The sequence below is a fragment of the Podarcis muralis genome, chromosome 9 (genome assembly GCF_964188315.1).
Source record: "Podarcis muralis chromosome 9, rPodMur119.hap1.1, whole genome shotgun sequence".
Taxonomy (NCBI): Eukaryota; Metazoa; Chordata; class Lepidosauria; order Squamata; family Lacertidae; genus Podarcis; species Podarcis muralis.
In genome coordinates this window covers 75,435,108-75,449,778 of record NC_135663.1, presented here as the reverse complement: position 1 = coordinate 75,449,778, position 14,671 = coordinate 75,435,108, and the positions used below count along the sequence as shown (strand labels likewise).

Genomic DNA, 14,671 nt, shown 5'->3' with positions numbered 1-14,671 from the left:
GATGAGAACAGAAATCGTGCTCCAGCGATGCGGCGGCAGCGGGAGGCCCCATTAGCTAAAGTGGTGCTTCAGGTTAAGAACAGTTTCAGGTTCAGAACAGACCTCCGGAATGAATTAAGTACTTAACCCGCGGTACCACTGGTTTTCAATATGAGTGGGAAAATGAGAGTACCCCTAAACATTTTTTAAAGAAAAAAATGCACTGCATATCAGAAATCCCTACATGTTTTACAAAAACTATACCATTCAGTATTCCATTATTGCACCCATCAAAACTTACTTACACTGTTGAATTTATCTTAATGCTGCCAGCGGTTTCAGCTGTACACAATTATTCCCCATATATTCAATAAACGTTTTCCAATCTTCTTTAAACGTATGTTCTTCTTGTTCTCTTATTCTATATGTTAAGCCTGCAAGTTGTGCATACTTCTTCTTCTTCTTCTTCTTCTTCTTCTTCTTCTTCTTCCCCTCCTCCTCCTTTTTGAAACCAACATTTTATTGTACATCCCCCCCCCCCAAGCCATAGCACAGCAATATAGTTGTTGTTGTTTAGTCGTGTCCGACTCTTCGTGACCCCATGGACCAGAACATGCCAGGCACTCCTGTCTTCCACTGCCTCCCGCAGTTTGTTCAAACTCATGTTGGTAGCTTCGAGAACACTGTCCAACCATCTTGTCCTCTGTCGTCCCCTTCTCCTTGTGCCCTCAGTCTTTCCCAACATCAAATACAATCATGCCTCTTGTTACGTTTGCTTCAGGATAAATCTTTTCAGGTTGCGTCCCGCGGCGACCCGGGAGTACCGGAGAGGGTTACTCTCAAAATGACGTCACACGCATGCGCAGAAGTGGCAAATCACGACCCACGCAGACACGCAGATGCAGGGTGCATTCTGCTCATGGTGCGAATGGGGCTCCGGAACGGATCCTGTTCGTAACCAGAGGTACCACTGTAACCATTTGGTTTACAACTCCGCAAAAATTCTAAGTGAGGAACATCTTAATGAAGATAATTAGAGCTCGCTTTTGCATCAGTTGCCCTTAAATATTAAATAAGTTAACATATGGCATCTTTTTCCCCCCTTAGAAAAGTGTGCCATCTTTTGGAAAGGACACATTGCTGACAACACCTGTCACTCCACAGCCCAAACCTGATGTATTTTATGAAGATTTCATTCATCTGAATGTTTTGAACAAAAGAGTTCTCAATGATACTGAAATCTCCGTCGACTATTTATGCTCAGAACCTTGCACTGTTACTATAGAAGCCATAGCGTCACTGGAATTCAGAACTGGTGTGTCGGTCTATAAGGAGAGGTGGGAGAACGACCAGCATTTCCACACCACTAGAAACAGAACCGTGAACTTGAAATTTCCAAACAGCATGGTTTTCAGAGATGACTATTTCATCCGACGCTCCGTCATCGTACACACAGTGATACTCTATGCATGGATTATTCACAAACAAAGAGGGATCCCCCATGGTAAACGAAAGGAAGGCTACTTGCAGGCAATTGCAAAGGACTACACTTTGCTGGAATCTGTTCCGCCTTTCGAACGTCCCTACAAGGAACACCGAGTGTGTATGAAATGGAGCTTGGAATATACCTGGAGGCTGCAGGCAAACATAATGAGTTGGTGTCCCCATGAGAATGGTAAGTATTTTTCTTATGTGCAGCGGAACAGCACATTGTGTGAATGAATTGGCGACTAGCAAGGTGCTCACCTGGTGGCGCACCTTTGAAATCTGCAGCCTGGACATTGACATTTTGCGTGTGGGTTTTTCAAGCGTACGAGGAGAGGGCTTAGGGAGTAGACTTGTCTACTGGCTGATTGTGTCGCAAAGGTCCTTAACTGAGCATTTTGAGAGCCTTTTTCTTACTGCTTTTCTTAGAGGGATGGGACATCTGAAAGCCTCTGAGTTGAAAGATGACAGATTGCCCTATCAGAGTACAGTTGTACCTTGGTTTTTGAACGGCTTAGTTGCCAAGCGTTTTGGCTCCCGAATGATTAAAAACCGAAGTGATTGTTCCAGTTTTCAAACATTCTTTTGGAAGCCGAACGTCCAGTGGGGCTTCTGATAGGCTGCAGGAGCTTCCTGCAGCCAATCAGAAGCTGCGCCTTGGAAGTTGAATGTTTTGGAAGTCGAACACACTTCCTGAATCGATTCTGTTTGACTTCCAAGGTATGTCTGTATCTGATCTTCCTCCGTCTCAGTTTTCTGAAGGCATCGCTCCTGCCCACATGAAATGGTTAAAGCCGAGGGCATGTACGTGAATAAACTCCCACTTGCAATATCATAGAGATTGTATATTAGTCAACGGGCCATTTCAGATTTATTGGCAAACCAAGTGATGTGAATGATCCTGCATGAGCTTTTAGGCTCCCAACTTCCCTCTCCTCTCCTTCATGTCTGCAAGGAGAAGATTGGAAGCTTTCATTTGCATTTTTAAACTAACCACTGTTCCCTGTTAACATCCAGACTCAAGGAACTGTGGGTTATTTAGATGACCGTTTGTTTGAGCAAGCTAGGATCAGACCTTGGTTTCAGATCCTGACTTGTTTTGTAACTGCAGCCAGAATTAAAAGGAACTTCATCCTGGCTCTGTAAGAGGGATATGAAAGCTGTGGCATTTTTCCACACTAGAAAGCAACAGGTTCAAGAGTTTTTCTGCTTCCAAGAGGTTTTTTGCTTGTCTTGCCGCTTTCCCCAGGAAAACCCACCGTTTCCCGCTGAATCAGAACAAATGTTGGGAAAAACCAATTGACATTTGTTCTGATTCAGCCCTAAACAGGGGGGCTTTCCTGGGAGAAAGTGGCAGGACAAGAGGAAACGTGAACAAACCCTGGTGTGCAAACAGCAGAACGATATCTCGTGGATCTCTACTTGTAAACACTACCAAGAACAAAAATTCACATTGGAACCTAGATCCTGTAGATAATGTGACTGGAATGGTGCATAAAACTCACCTGCAGAGAAGTTCCAAGCTGAACTCATGGTGCCAAACCTATTAAACTGCCTGCCATGCGTGACCTCATTAGCAAAGATTTATGAACAATGTAGAATGATATAATTGTAATGCAATGTGGGATTATCTGATGTGGCTTTTCCCTGCCCAGCGCTGCGCTGTGCAACAATTTAGTACAATTATACTGTTTTGTAGGTAGCAAAGAAGGCTTACAAAGGCCCATCCACATCATTCTACCAGTGCAATGTTCTGAATCAGTTGGCATTGCTGCTTTGTGATGGTCCAGCCATTGTTGCCCTCATCCTCAGCACTTCATTGCTTCAACAGTTGTTTTAATAAGGTCCAGCTACTGGCGTATTAGCAGACGGGTGGTGCTGTGGGTTAAACCACAGAGCCTAGGACTTGCCGATCAGAAGGTTGGTGGTTCGAATCCCTGCGACGGGGTCAGCTCTTGTTGCTCGGTCCCTGCTCCTGCCAACCTAGCAGTTTGAAAGCACGTCAAAGTGCAAGTAGATAAATAGGTACCGCTCTGGTGGGAAGGTAAACAGCGTTTCTGTGTGCTGCTCTGGTTCGCCAGAAGCTGCTTAGTTATGCTGGCCACATGACCCGGAAAAACTGTCTGCGGACAAACGTTGGCTCCCTCGGCCTGTAAAGTGAGATGAGCACCACAACCCCAGAGTCGTTTGGGGGTCCTTTACCTTTTTTACTGGTGTATTATTTGGGAAATCATCCGAGACACTGAACTCGGTAGGACTTAATTCTGAGCAAACCTGCATAGGACAAAGGCAAGCTGCTGTTCATTTTTGTCCCAGTTTGTAATCTCAAAGTACGCACCACACGCAATTGCCACAGTCTTAAATAGCAGCCAGAAATCTCACGCAACCACCTGCCAAATAATCTTTTCCAATATTGTAACTTATTATAAACTAGGGAGATGTTAAGATAGTCTCACCCTAACCTCCGTTATTTACAAAGCAGTTCAATTATAACCTCTGTCCCGCGTTGCAAAGTTAAGTGTTCAGCTATGCACTGGCATAGAAATAGGAGTTGGTCCCTGCTCCTGCCAACCTAGCAGTTCGAAAGCACGTCAAAGTGCAAGTAGATAAATAGGTAGCACTCTGGTGGGAAGGTAAACGGCGTTTTTGTGCACTGCTCTGGTTCGCCAGAAGTGGCTTAGTCATGCTGGCCATATGACCCGGAAGCTGTACGCTGGATCCCTCAGCCAATAAAGCAAGATGAGTTGGTCACAACTGGACCTAATGGTCAGGGGTCCCTTTACCTTTATGACAATAGGGCATATAGGCTTCCCCAACCTGGTGCCCTCCCAATCTTTTGGACTACAACTCCCAGCTATTTGCACTTCCTGGCACATTAAGAATGATTGCATTTTGCAGATGTCGTTGAGATCCTCAGCTTTCCGTACGCCTCCGGTGGAGAGATGACGGGAATTGTGAAGAAGTTTCAGAAATTTGAGAACAGAGAGCTTGAAATAATCAGAAAGCGCCAGAACGGTTACCCAAAGTAAGAAAATTAAAAATGTCCTAAAAAATAACTGCCTTTGCTCTTTTAAAGCTTGCATTCTTTTCCTTCCAGCTGTCTCCCTCTTCTGGCTGCCTTTCTGTTTGTCGGAATCCTATTTTGTCGCGGAAAATGTCATAAATTATATGGGTTTGTTTATGCAGTTCCCCTCCCCTGAGAAAATTTCAGTCGGTTCCTTCCAGGTTTTGTACATTACGTTCCTGATACTACCTCCTGGTGGAGCTTGTGAAACACATGGGGGTGTAGTTATAGATATTCAACTGATAGAAAGCTTTTAATTTCTTTTAATCATTTACAGTGGTACCTCGGGTTACATATGCTTCAGGTTACATACGCTTCAGGTTGCACACTCCACTAACCCAGAAATAGTGCTTCAGGTTAAGAACAGTTTCAAGTTAAGTACGGACCTCTGGAACGAATTAAGTACTTAACCCGAGGTACCACTGAATTAGCTTTTTACCTCAGATCTTCCTCCAAAGGACCCCAGACTGCCAAACATATCAACAGTAGTACTATCTTAATACTGTACTTGAGTGTGCAGCATGTGAAAATTTCTTCTTCTTTTCAAATTTATTTATTTATTTGATTTTCCATATAAAAATATACTCCCACACCACAACATATTATAACAACAGGTTAGGAGACAACATATTATATAAAAACACAATTCCCACAAATCCCCTGGACTTCCCTCCTTCCCTTATTGTTAAACCAGGCTTCCTCAACCTCGCCCCTCCAGATGTTTTTGGCCTACAACTCCCATGATCCCTAGGTAGCAGGACCAGTGGTTGGGGTGATGGGAATTGTAGTCTCAAAACATCTGGAGGTCTGAAGTTGAGGAAGCCTGTGTTAAACATTCCCTACTCCATCTTTTGTAATAATCCAAAATTTTTATATCTCCGTTACATCCATAGTTCTCATTGCACTACAAGGGTTATTCCAATCCCACTAACGAATTTAACTGTTTACAATGATTTTTAAGATAAGTTATGAATTTCCCCCATTCCTTATTAAAGTTCTGGTCTTCCTGATTTCTGATTCTTCCAGTCATTTTTGCCATAGCCCATAAACTTGATTTGCCATTCTTCTCTCATAGGGACTTTGTCTTCTTTCCATCTCTGGGCTAATAACATCCACGCAGCTGTGGTCACAATACATAAACAATCTTTTCTGTTCCCTTCGGACTTCAGCACTTAAAATTCCTAAAAGAAAAGCTTCTGGCTTTTTTGTAAAGGTTATTTTAAACATTTTTTTCAATTTATTATATATCGTTTCCCAGAATGTCCACCACATATGATAAAAGGTGCCTTCTTTTCCCTTACATTTCCAATAGATAGATATTTGTACTTGCCTTATACATTTTTGCTAACTTACTGGGAGTTAAGTACCAACGGTGCATCATTTTCATATAATCTTCTTTCAACTTGCAACATGCTGTACATTTCAAATCCTCTTTCCATAACTTCTCCCATGATGAAAGCTGTATATTGTACCCAAAACCTTTCGCCTGCATGTGAAAGTTTTAGTGTGAATATTGGCCTGAAAGTGCATTTATTCATAAGAATAAATGGCTTTGCTGGACGACCAGATCAAAGATTCATCCAGCCCAGCATTCTGCTTCCAAGAGTGGTCAGCCAGATACCTCTGGCAAGCTCACAAACAGGATGCAAAGATAGCCAGTGAATTGCAGAGCCAATCGTCAGTGTTAAATGCACCCCTGGCAGTTGCTATTGATGCAGGTATGGAATTTTGAGGGTAGTCCAACACATTAAGCAAACGCTTAAAAAAACACAACCATAGCTATCAAATTCTGTATTCTGAAAGGTACCGGATATTTACACTACTGTAGCTTTTTGTGTACGTTCTTTTCTTCCTGCAATCTCTACAAGCTGCACCTTTATTTGCCTTGCGACACATTTGCAGGACTTGCTCAGTCTCATGGACCGATGACGATGCCGGACTCTGAAAAGCAATTGCCTCTTAGAAAGGCATCGCTGAGCAGCAAAGGATGTTGAAACGCACTTCTTCCTCACTGGACCACAGTGATAAATGTGCCCACTTTGAGATTTACTCCATCCCCAATCGCCTCCTGACAAAAGGAGAGAGAAACAGTCAGTTTGGCGTTAAGGGGCAGGAATAATAATTTCTTTAAGTCCTTAAAAATTCACCGGGAAAAATTTTGACCCCACCAGAAATAATTGAGCAAATGTTCCGTAAGAGTGTTCTAATCTTCATGAGTAAAGATTTTGTGTTTTGACATAACCCATAGCCTGTTTGTTAATCTGTTTTTTTTTTTTTTTTACTTTAATGCTGTTATTGAAAATGAACAAAGCCAAAGTGTGTCTATGTATATATGCATGTGAGTATGTGTACACGAATAAGTGGGAAATAGTTGCAGTTGAAATCTGCCTTAAAATACCGTATTGGCCCAGATATAAGCCACACTCTTTTTTTCCAAATTCCGACTGTGAAAAGTTAAAGCGCGGCTTAAATTTGCGACCTTACAGAAATTGACTTTGACAGTATCGCTGCTGAAACAGACATACGGTAAAACGGAACGGGTGTGAGTGCCTGCAGATTTTTTAAGGGAGCGGCTTATATTTGGGTATTGTCTTTTTTTCTCTCCCTCCCCCTTTGAATTTTAAAGGTGCGTCTTATTTGTGGGTGTGGCTTATATTCGGGCCAATACGGTATTACTCTGAAGTTTGTCTGTTCCCAGTTATATACTTCTACGCTTTATGAAGATGGCAGGTGTTGAGCAGTGGGCAGAAACTCTGAACCTGTCTTTGGTTGCCATCATTTCTGTGGCTTTCCTGCTAAGCGTACAGATTTAGTGTTAAGTTGTGGGTGAACATATCAGACGACACAGCGATTCTTCAAACAGTTCTTGTTTATTCAGAGGCCAGAACAGAACTGAATTGAAGGGCTCAGTCAGCCTGCTTATAGAGAGCTCCAGTACCACGTTACTGTAACAACTTTCTAAAACTATCCAATCACTGAATGTCACTTTCGATCCTTCATTTGCATAACTATCTACAGTATCCATCCAATCACTGAACGTCACTTTCGATCCTTCATTTGCATAACTATCTACAGTATCCCCCTGCTGGCCCAGGGTGAGAACTTCGGTACATAACATTTAGTGCACACAAACTACTGCTCCCTGCCTTATATTAGTACTGAGAGCCTTCTCTGGAAGATGTAGAGCTTCTCTGAGCTCTGCTTCTCCAATCGAGTTGCTGTTTCCCCTTGTGTGCAGACCTAGCTCCCTCGACTGAACCCTTCTCTGCTCAAACACTAGGCGCAAAGAACTCCCCTGCCTCTCTTACCCAATCATGGGATTGCCTGAATATATATGTGTGTGAGTATATACTACTTTTAAAAGACGCCTACTTCTTGGGAGAAAAGCAATGACAAACCTAGACAGCATCTTAAAAAGCAGAGACATCACCTTGCCAACAAAGGTCCGTATAGTTAAAGCTATGGTTTTTCCAGCAGTGATGTATGGAAGTGACAGCTGGACCATAAAGAAGGCTGATCGCCGAAGAATTGATGCTTTTGAATTATGGTGCTGGAGGAGACTCTTGAGAGTCCCATGGACTGCAAGCAGATCAAACCTATCCATTCTGAAGGAAATCAGCCCTGAGTGCTCACTGGAAGGACAGATCGTGAAGCTAAGGCTCCATTACTTTGGCCACCTCATGAGAAGAGAAGACTCCCTGGAAAAGACCCTGATGTTGGGAAAGATGGAGGGCACAAGGAGAAGGGGACGACAGAGGATGAGATGGTTGGACAGTGTTCTCGAAGCTACAAACATGAGTCTGACCAAACTGCGGGAGGCAGTGGAAGACAGGAGGGCCTGGCGTGCTCTGGTCCATGGGGTCACGAAGAATCGGACACGACTAAACGACTAAACAACAACATATACTACTTTAATAGGGATTGTCTAAATTGGCTCCTCTTCCGCCCCCCTTACGTGCCAGCATAAAATTGTGCTATTTCCACACTGAAGACCAATGAACTGAATAATGTTAAAGTTGTCTTTGTTGCCAATATTCTGTTTCTCATCAGACTTTTTTGTTTGTACAGCTTTACTTTTTCGGTGTGGCTTTATTTACTCCGTTACTGCAGAAAACCACTGTGTGGAATACTGTATTTCATTGATTCTGAGGAAATGTACAGTACTCCTGCTGTGTTTCTAACGAATGAAGGTAAGATGGGGGGGGGGGGCTCCAGACAGAAATAATAATAATAATAATAATAATAATAATAATAAGTCACTTTCTCTTGTTCAAGGCAACCCAAAGCAACAACAAGTTTAATTTGTAATGCCGTCTCTCAAGTAAATTTACTTCACATCATTATTCAAAATCCTCACTAGCCTTCAAAGAAGGTTAGTCAAATGGATGGGAAAGGGAGCAAACAGGGCTGTAGGATTGTATGTGGACGGGGAAGAAGTATGTGCAAAAGAGGCATTTGATTCTATGGTCTCCCTGCCCCTCTGAGCGCTCACACTAATGCAGAGAGTTGAAAACTCAAGGCTCTTGCATTATACAGTGGTGCCTCGCAAGACGAAATTAATTCGTTCCGCGAGTTTTGTCGTCTTGCGATTTTTTTCGTCTTGCGAAGCACGGTGTCGGAAAAGTTTTGGAAAAGCTTCAAAAATCACCAAAGTCTTCAAAAACCTCAAAAAAAGGCTACCACACCGTGTGCTATGAGTTGCTCCTCAAAGTCAAGTCACAACTGTATTAACGGTGTTAAGAAAAAGGAAACATACTTGCAAGACGTTTCCGTCTTGCGAAGCAAGCCCATAGGGAAAATCGTCTTGCGAAGCAGCTCAAAAAACAAAAAACCCTTTCGTCTTGCGAGTTTTCTGTCTTGCGAGGCATTCGTCTTGCGAGGTACCACTGTACAGACTAGGGAGATTGAACTGGCAATGGCTGGGTGAATATTCTAGTCCAGTGGTAGCCCGGATTACATACGCTTCAAGTTACAGACTGTATTACCTGGGTTATGAAGGTGCCCAAAAGATGTTAAAGCAAAGATTATGGGATAATGCACACAGTGACTTGGGATCTCGATCACACGCAGTCTGTAGTCCGCTGGCAGTAGGAGTACAATATGGGTATGTCTTTAAGTTAACATCTTACATTAAAAACCTGACAGTACCAAACTATCGAAGGCTTTTCACCAAAGCCAGACTAAACGTCTTTCCTTCTGCAGTGTTGGATGGCAGGTTGAGAGGAGTTCCCTACCAGGACAGACTTTGCTCGTGTGCTCAAGACATCAATTCCATAAAACATATTTTGTTGCATTGTGCAAAATATGAGCAAGCCAGGGCTGAACTGATACTACCCTTGCTGGTACCTTTCTCGAGAAAATCAGAGGCTCACTATGTCAGGTTCCAATTGGAAGACCGGACAAATGCTAGAACATTAGCAGTGGCCAAGTTTTTATCGGTGGTTGCAAGAACCAATGATCCCTATATTCTGAACAAAATGCTTGTTTAACCTGGAGGTAGGCTGTATGAATTTTGTATTGCTTTGTAATGATTTGTTGGGTCTCTGGACCGTAATAAAGATTGATGATGATGATCGATCAAGTCAATATATTTGCGGCCTTCGCATAACTGACAAGGTTCTTGCCCTGGGATTTGTTTTTCAGGTGACGTTCATATCCAGATGCATCTTCTCAAAGGGGGAGATGTGGCGGTGAAGACGACCTTCAGCCTTCCTCTGAAGCAGTGGCTTCGACTTGATCTCTCTGTTAGCGGTGGGCAGGTATCTACGTCGCCTCGGCTGCCCTTGCATAGCTGAGCTTGAGGAGAATGTGTTTAGGGGTTGCAAGCGGCTGTGAATGGAGATGCTTAAGTAGCCTTGTCAGAATTGTAAGGACAATCAACATATTTGCATGTTCAGACCCAGAGACCTCCCCCCTAAATAAATTCACACATGGCTCAAATTTTAGTTTTGCTTTTTGGCAGAATTTAGGCCACAACTTTATTGATTACAGAAGGTGAGTGGTTGCATAGGCTCTGGTTCGACTAGCTCCCTGCACCCTTGCAGGCAGCACTGACCTTGCAGGGAACAGACTATGTTCACCACCCAGATGCCCCCCTGGACTCAGGCACAGGCACAACCCCATCTCGGGGGTTGACCAAACCAGTTGAGTCCCTGGATTCCTTTAACGGAATACCCTTCACATAGGGATGGCAAGAGCGTTCTCCCATCCCTATCACCTGAACCAGAGCCTATCCGCAACCTTACAAGTTGTAACGATTTGCTATGCGGCAGGCAAAATCCAAATGGCAACCACCAATCAGCCAAGAGGAGAAAATTTCTGCTGTGCTGCGCTGTTTTGGTGACTGAAGACTGACTTGACTCTTACCCCAATCTTATATTAGGTCTGCCTTCGGCTTTATGCTGATGTTTTCAGCCCTTAGGTTCATCCATATATAAAGGTAAAGGGACCCCTGACCATTAGGTCCTGTCGTGGCCGACTCTGGGGTTGCAGCGCTCATCTCGCTTTATTGGCCGAGGGAGCCAGCGTACAGCTTCTGGGTCATGTGACTAAGCCACTTCTGGTGAACCAGAGCAGCGCACAGAAACGCCGTTTACTTTCCCACTGGAGGGGTACCTATTTATCTACTCGCACTTTGACATGCTTTCGAACTGCTAGGTTGGCAGGAGCAGGGACTGAGCAATGGGAGCTCACCCCGTCATGGGGATTCGAACCACCGACCTTCTGATCAGCAAGTCCTAGGCTCTGTGGTTTAACCCACAGCGCCACCCGCATCCATATATAAAGGCAGTGAATTCTTGTGGTTCAGCTGACCATCCTGGCAAGACTTCGTTGCATTTTGCAAGCCGTGATGAAATAAACCTATTTTCTATTGGTTTACATGTATGTTTTCAAAACTAAAATTTAATTTATTTTTGTTTTAGATAGAAATTACCAGTGTTGGAAAGAATCTGAAAATTCGTCAGCATCAAACTTTTATGTAAGACTAACTTGCCCTCCATTCTAACAAGTAGTGTGTGTTCTTTTCTTTCTTTCTTTTTTTAAAAAAGATTAAAATTTTACAATCACATATCCAACATACAACATAAAGACAAAATTCCAAAGAATCTCCTCCTCACCTTTGTGGACCCTATTGTTAATCATTTCCTCTTGCATCTTTTGTGATAATCCAAATCTTGTAACTCTTCATTGTGTCCAAAATTCACCATAAAACTACAAGTGTTATTCCAATTCTACTAACAATTTTAACTGTTTACTATGGTTTTTAAGATAAATTATACATTTTCCCCATTCCTTATTAAAATTTTCGTCTTCCTGATTTCTGATTCTTCCGGACATTTTAGCCATTTCAGCATAATCCACCAACTTGATCTGCCATTCTTCTCTGTTAAGGACTTGATCTTCTTTCCATCTCAAGCAGTGTGTATTCTTACATAACTAAGGCTTTTCATTTCTGATCCGTTCTATCCTACAAGTTTTTAATGTTTGAAGTTTTATTCTGTTTTTAATGCTCTGTTGAAAGCTGCCCAGAGCGGCTGGGGAAACCCAGCCAGGTGAGTGGGGTATGTATGTATGTATGTATGTATGTATGTATGTATGAATAAATAAATAAATAAATAAATAAATAAATAAATAAATAAATGGGGCACCTTTCCAGATTTCATTAAAAAAAAGCTTCTGTTGACCGATGTAAAACTGGATTTCTAATCACAATGCGGGGGTCTTTAGAGCCTCCCCAAATGCTTTTTTAAAAATGCCTTTAGAGAGAACACTCTGCTTGTGTCCCTGTAAGCCTCCAAACCATCTTGTGTAAAATATATTCCAGACTATTCCACGACAGAGTCCTCTGCCTGCCCGGGAAATCAGAGGTTTTATTTGCTTCAGAATGTTTCAAAACCTTGACTTTTCTAGTTTTAGGGAGGATTTCTATTTCGATGACACTTCCGGTTACTTGGCTATTGGAGGCAGCGGCTATTCATCAAGTATTGAAGGATACTTTGGTCCAGTGAAATACTACCGTCTTAATGGCCTAGAGACCAGAAAGGTGAGTGGACAGAAGGTAACAAATATGTCAATATAGATCTAGAGTTACCTGTGCATGCCTTTGACATTCATTTCCAAGGCAGTACTGTAACTTGGGTGAGCTATCGGTTATGATGCGTAAGGAGTGAACTCAGATTCGCTGTTCCTTCCTCCTTGAGTTGTTTTGTGGCCACGATGCAGGACTATTAAAGGCAGAGGCTACTGCTGCAAGGGACGCAGGTGGCGCTGTGGGTTAAACCACAGAGCCTAGGGCTTGCCGATCAGAAGGTCGGCAGTTCGAATCCCCACGACAGGGTGAGCTCCCGTTGCTTGGTCCCTGCTCCTGCCAACCTAGCAGCGAAAGCATGCCAGTGCAAGTAGATAAATAGGTACCGCTCCAGCGGGAAGGTAAACGGTGTTTCCGTGTGCTGCTCTGGTTCGCCAGAAGTGGCTTAGTCATGCTGGCCACATGACCCGGAAGCTGTACGCCGGCTCCCTCGGCCAATAAAGCGAGATGAGCGCCGCAACCCCAGAGTCGGTCACGACTGGACTTAATGGTCAGGGGTCCCTTTACCTTTACCTTTACTGCTGCAAAGGGCTGTGCCATTTTCCTTGTCCTGTTAGAAATCTGTAGGTTTAAAACTTGACTTGACACCAAGCAATTGAAGGAAATTTTGCTAAAGCTTCGCCACTCCAGCAAGCACAGAACAGGAAACTGCTGACTTATCTAAATCCAATTAAATCCAGTGCCACCTAGTGCCTAAAACATATGGCAACCAAAAGTACAACAACAACAATTTATTATTTATACCCTGCCCATCTGGCTGGGTTTCCCCAGCCACTCTGGGCGGCTTCCAACAAAATATTAAAATAAAATAGTCCGTCAACCATTAAAAGCTTCCCTACATAGGGCTGCCTTCAGATGTCTTCTAAAAGTCTGGTAGTTGTTTTTCTCTTTGACACCTGGTGGGAGGGCGTTCCACAGGGCAGGTGCCACTACTGAGAAGGCCCTCTGCCCGGCTCCCTGTAACTTGGCTTCTCGCAGTGAGGGAACTGCCAGAAGGCCCTCAGTGCTGGATGGCAGTGCCCGGGTAGAACGATGGAGGTGGAGACGCTACTTCAGGTATACTGGACCGAGGCCATTTAGGGCTTTAAAGGTCAGCACCAACACTTTGAATTGTGCCCAGAAACGTACTGGGAGCCAATGTAGATCTTTCAAGACCGGTGTCATATGGTCTTGGCGGCCACTCCCCGTCAGCCCTCTAGCTGCCGCATTCTGGATTAGTTGTAGTTTCCAGGTCACCTTCAAAGGTAGCCCCACATAGAGAGCATTGTAGTACTCCAAGCGTGAGATAACTAGAGCATGCACCACTCTGGCGAGACAGTCCGCAGTCAGATAGGGTCTCAGCCTGCGTACCAGATGAAGCTGGTAAACAGCTGCCCTGGACACAGAATTGACCTGTGCCTCCATGGACAGCTGCAAGTCCAAAATGACTCCCAGGCTGTGCACCTGGTCCTTCAGGGGTACAATTACTCCATTCAGGACCAGGGAGTCCTCCACACCTGCCCACCTCCTGTCCTCCAAAAACAGTACTTGTGTCTTGTCAGGATTCAACCTCAATCTGTTAGCTGCCATCCATCCTCCAACCGCCTCCAGACACTCACACAGGACCTTCACCGCCTTCACTGGTTCTGATTTGAAAGAGAGGTAGAGCTGGGTATCATCCGCATATTGATGAACACCCAGTCCAACCCCCCTGATGATCTCTCCCAGTGGCTGCATGTAGATGTTAAAAAACATGGAGGAGAGGACAGAACCCTGAGGCACCCCACAAGTGAGAGCCCAGGGGTCTGAACACTCATCCCCCCATCACATTTTATATAAATAAACTAGTTATATATTTTTTTCTTATTTATGATATCAAAGTTATGATACTGTTACAATGGAACCATGTAAGCTTTTTTAAAATAAAAAGTTGATGAACTTTATATTATTCTTAGGTATACTAATAATTTATTAAAATAAGAAAAATATATACCGTATTTTTTGCTCTATAAGACTCACTTTTTCCCTCCTAAAAAGTAAGGGGAAATGTGTGTGCGTCTTATGGAGCGAATGCA

The 14,671-nt window shown here is 43.5% G+C and overlaps 1 protein-coding gene across 2 annotated transcripts in view; it reads left to right on the top strand.

Moving 5' to 3' along the window:
• Window positions 1-14,671, top strand: part of SEL1L3 (SEL1L family member 3) — a 47,536-nt gene that overhangs the window by 625 nt on the left and 32,240 nt on the right. For both annotated transcript variants that reach the window (XM_077934435.1, XM_028745162.2), the window contains exons 2-7: window positions 1,087-1,654; window positions 4,363-4,489; window positions 8,597-8,718; window positions 10,172-10,287; window positions 11,452-11,507; window positions 12,440-12,572. In XM_077934435.1, the coding sequence (XP_077790561.1) occupies window positions 1,087-1,654; window positions 4,363-4,489; window positions 8,597-8,718; window positions 10,172-10,287; window positions 11,452-11,507; window positions 12,440-12,572 (1,122 nt within the window). The remainder of the gene's footprint in view (window positions 1-1,086; window positions 1,655-4,362; window positions 4,490-8,596; window positions 8,719-10,171; window positions 10,288-11,451; window positions 11,508-12,439; window positions 12,573-14,671) is intronic.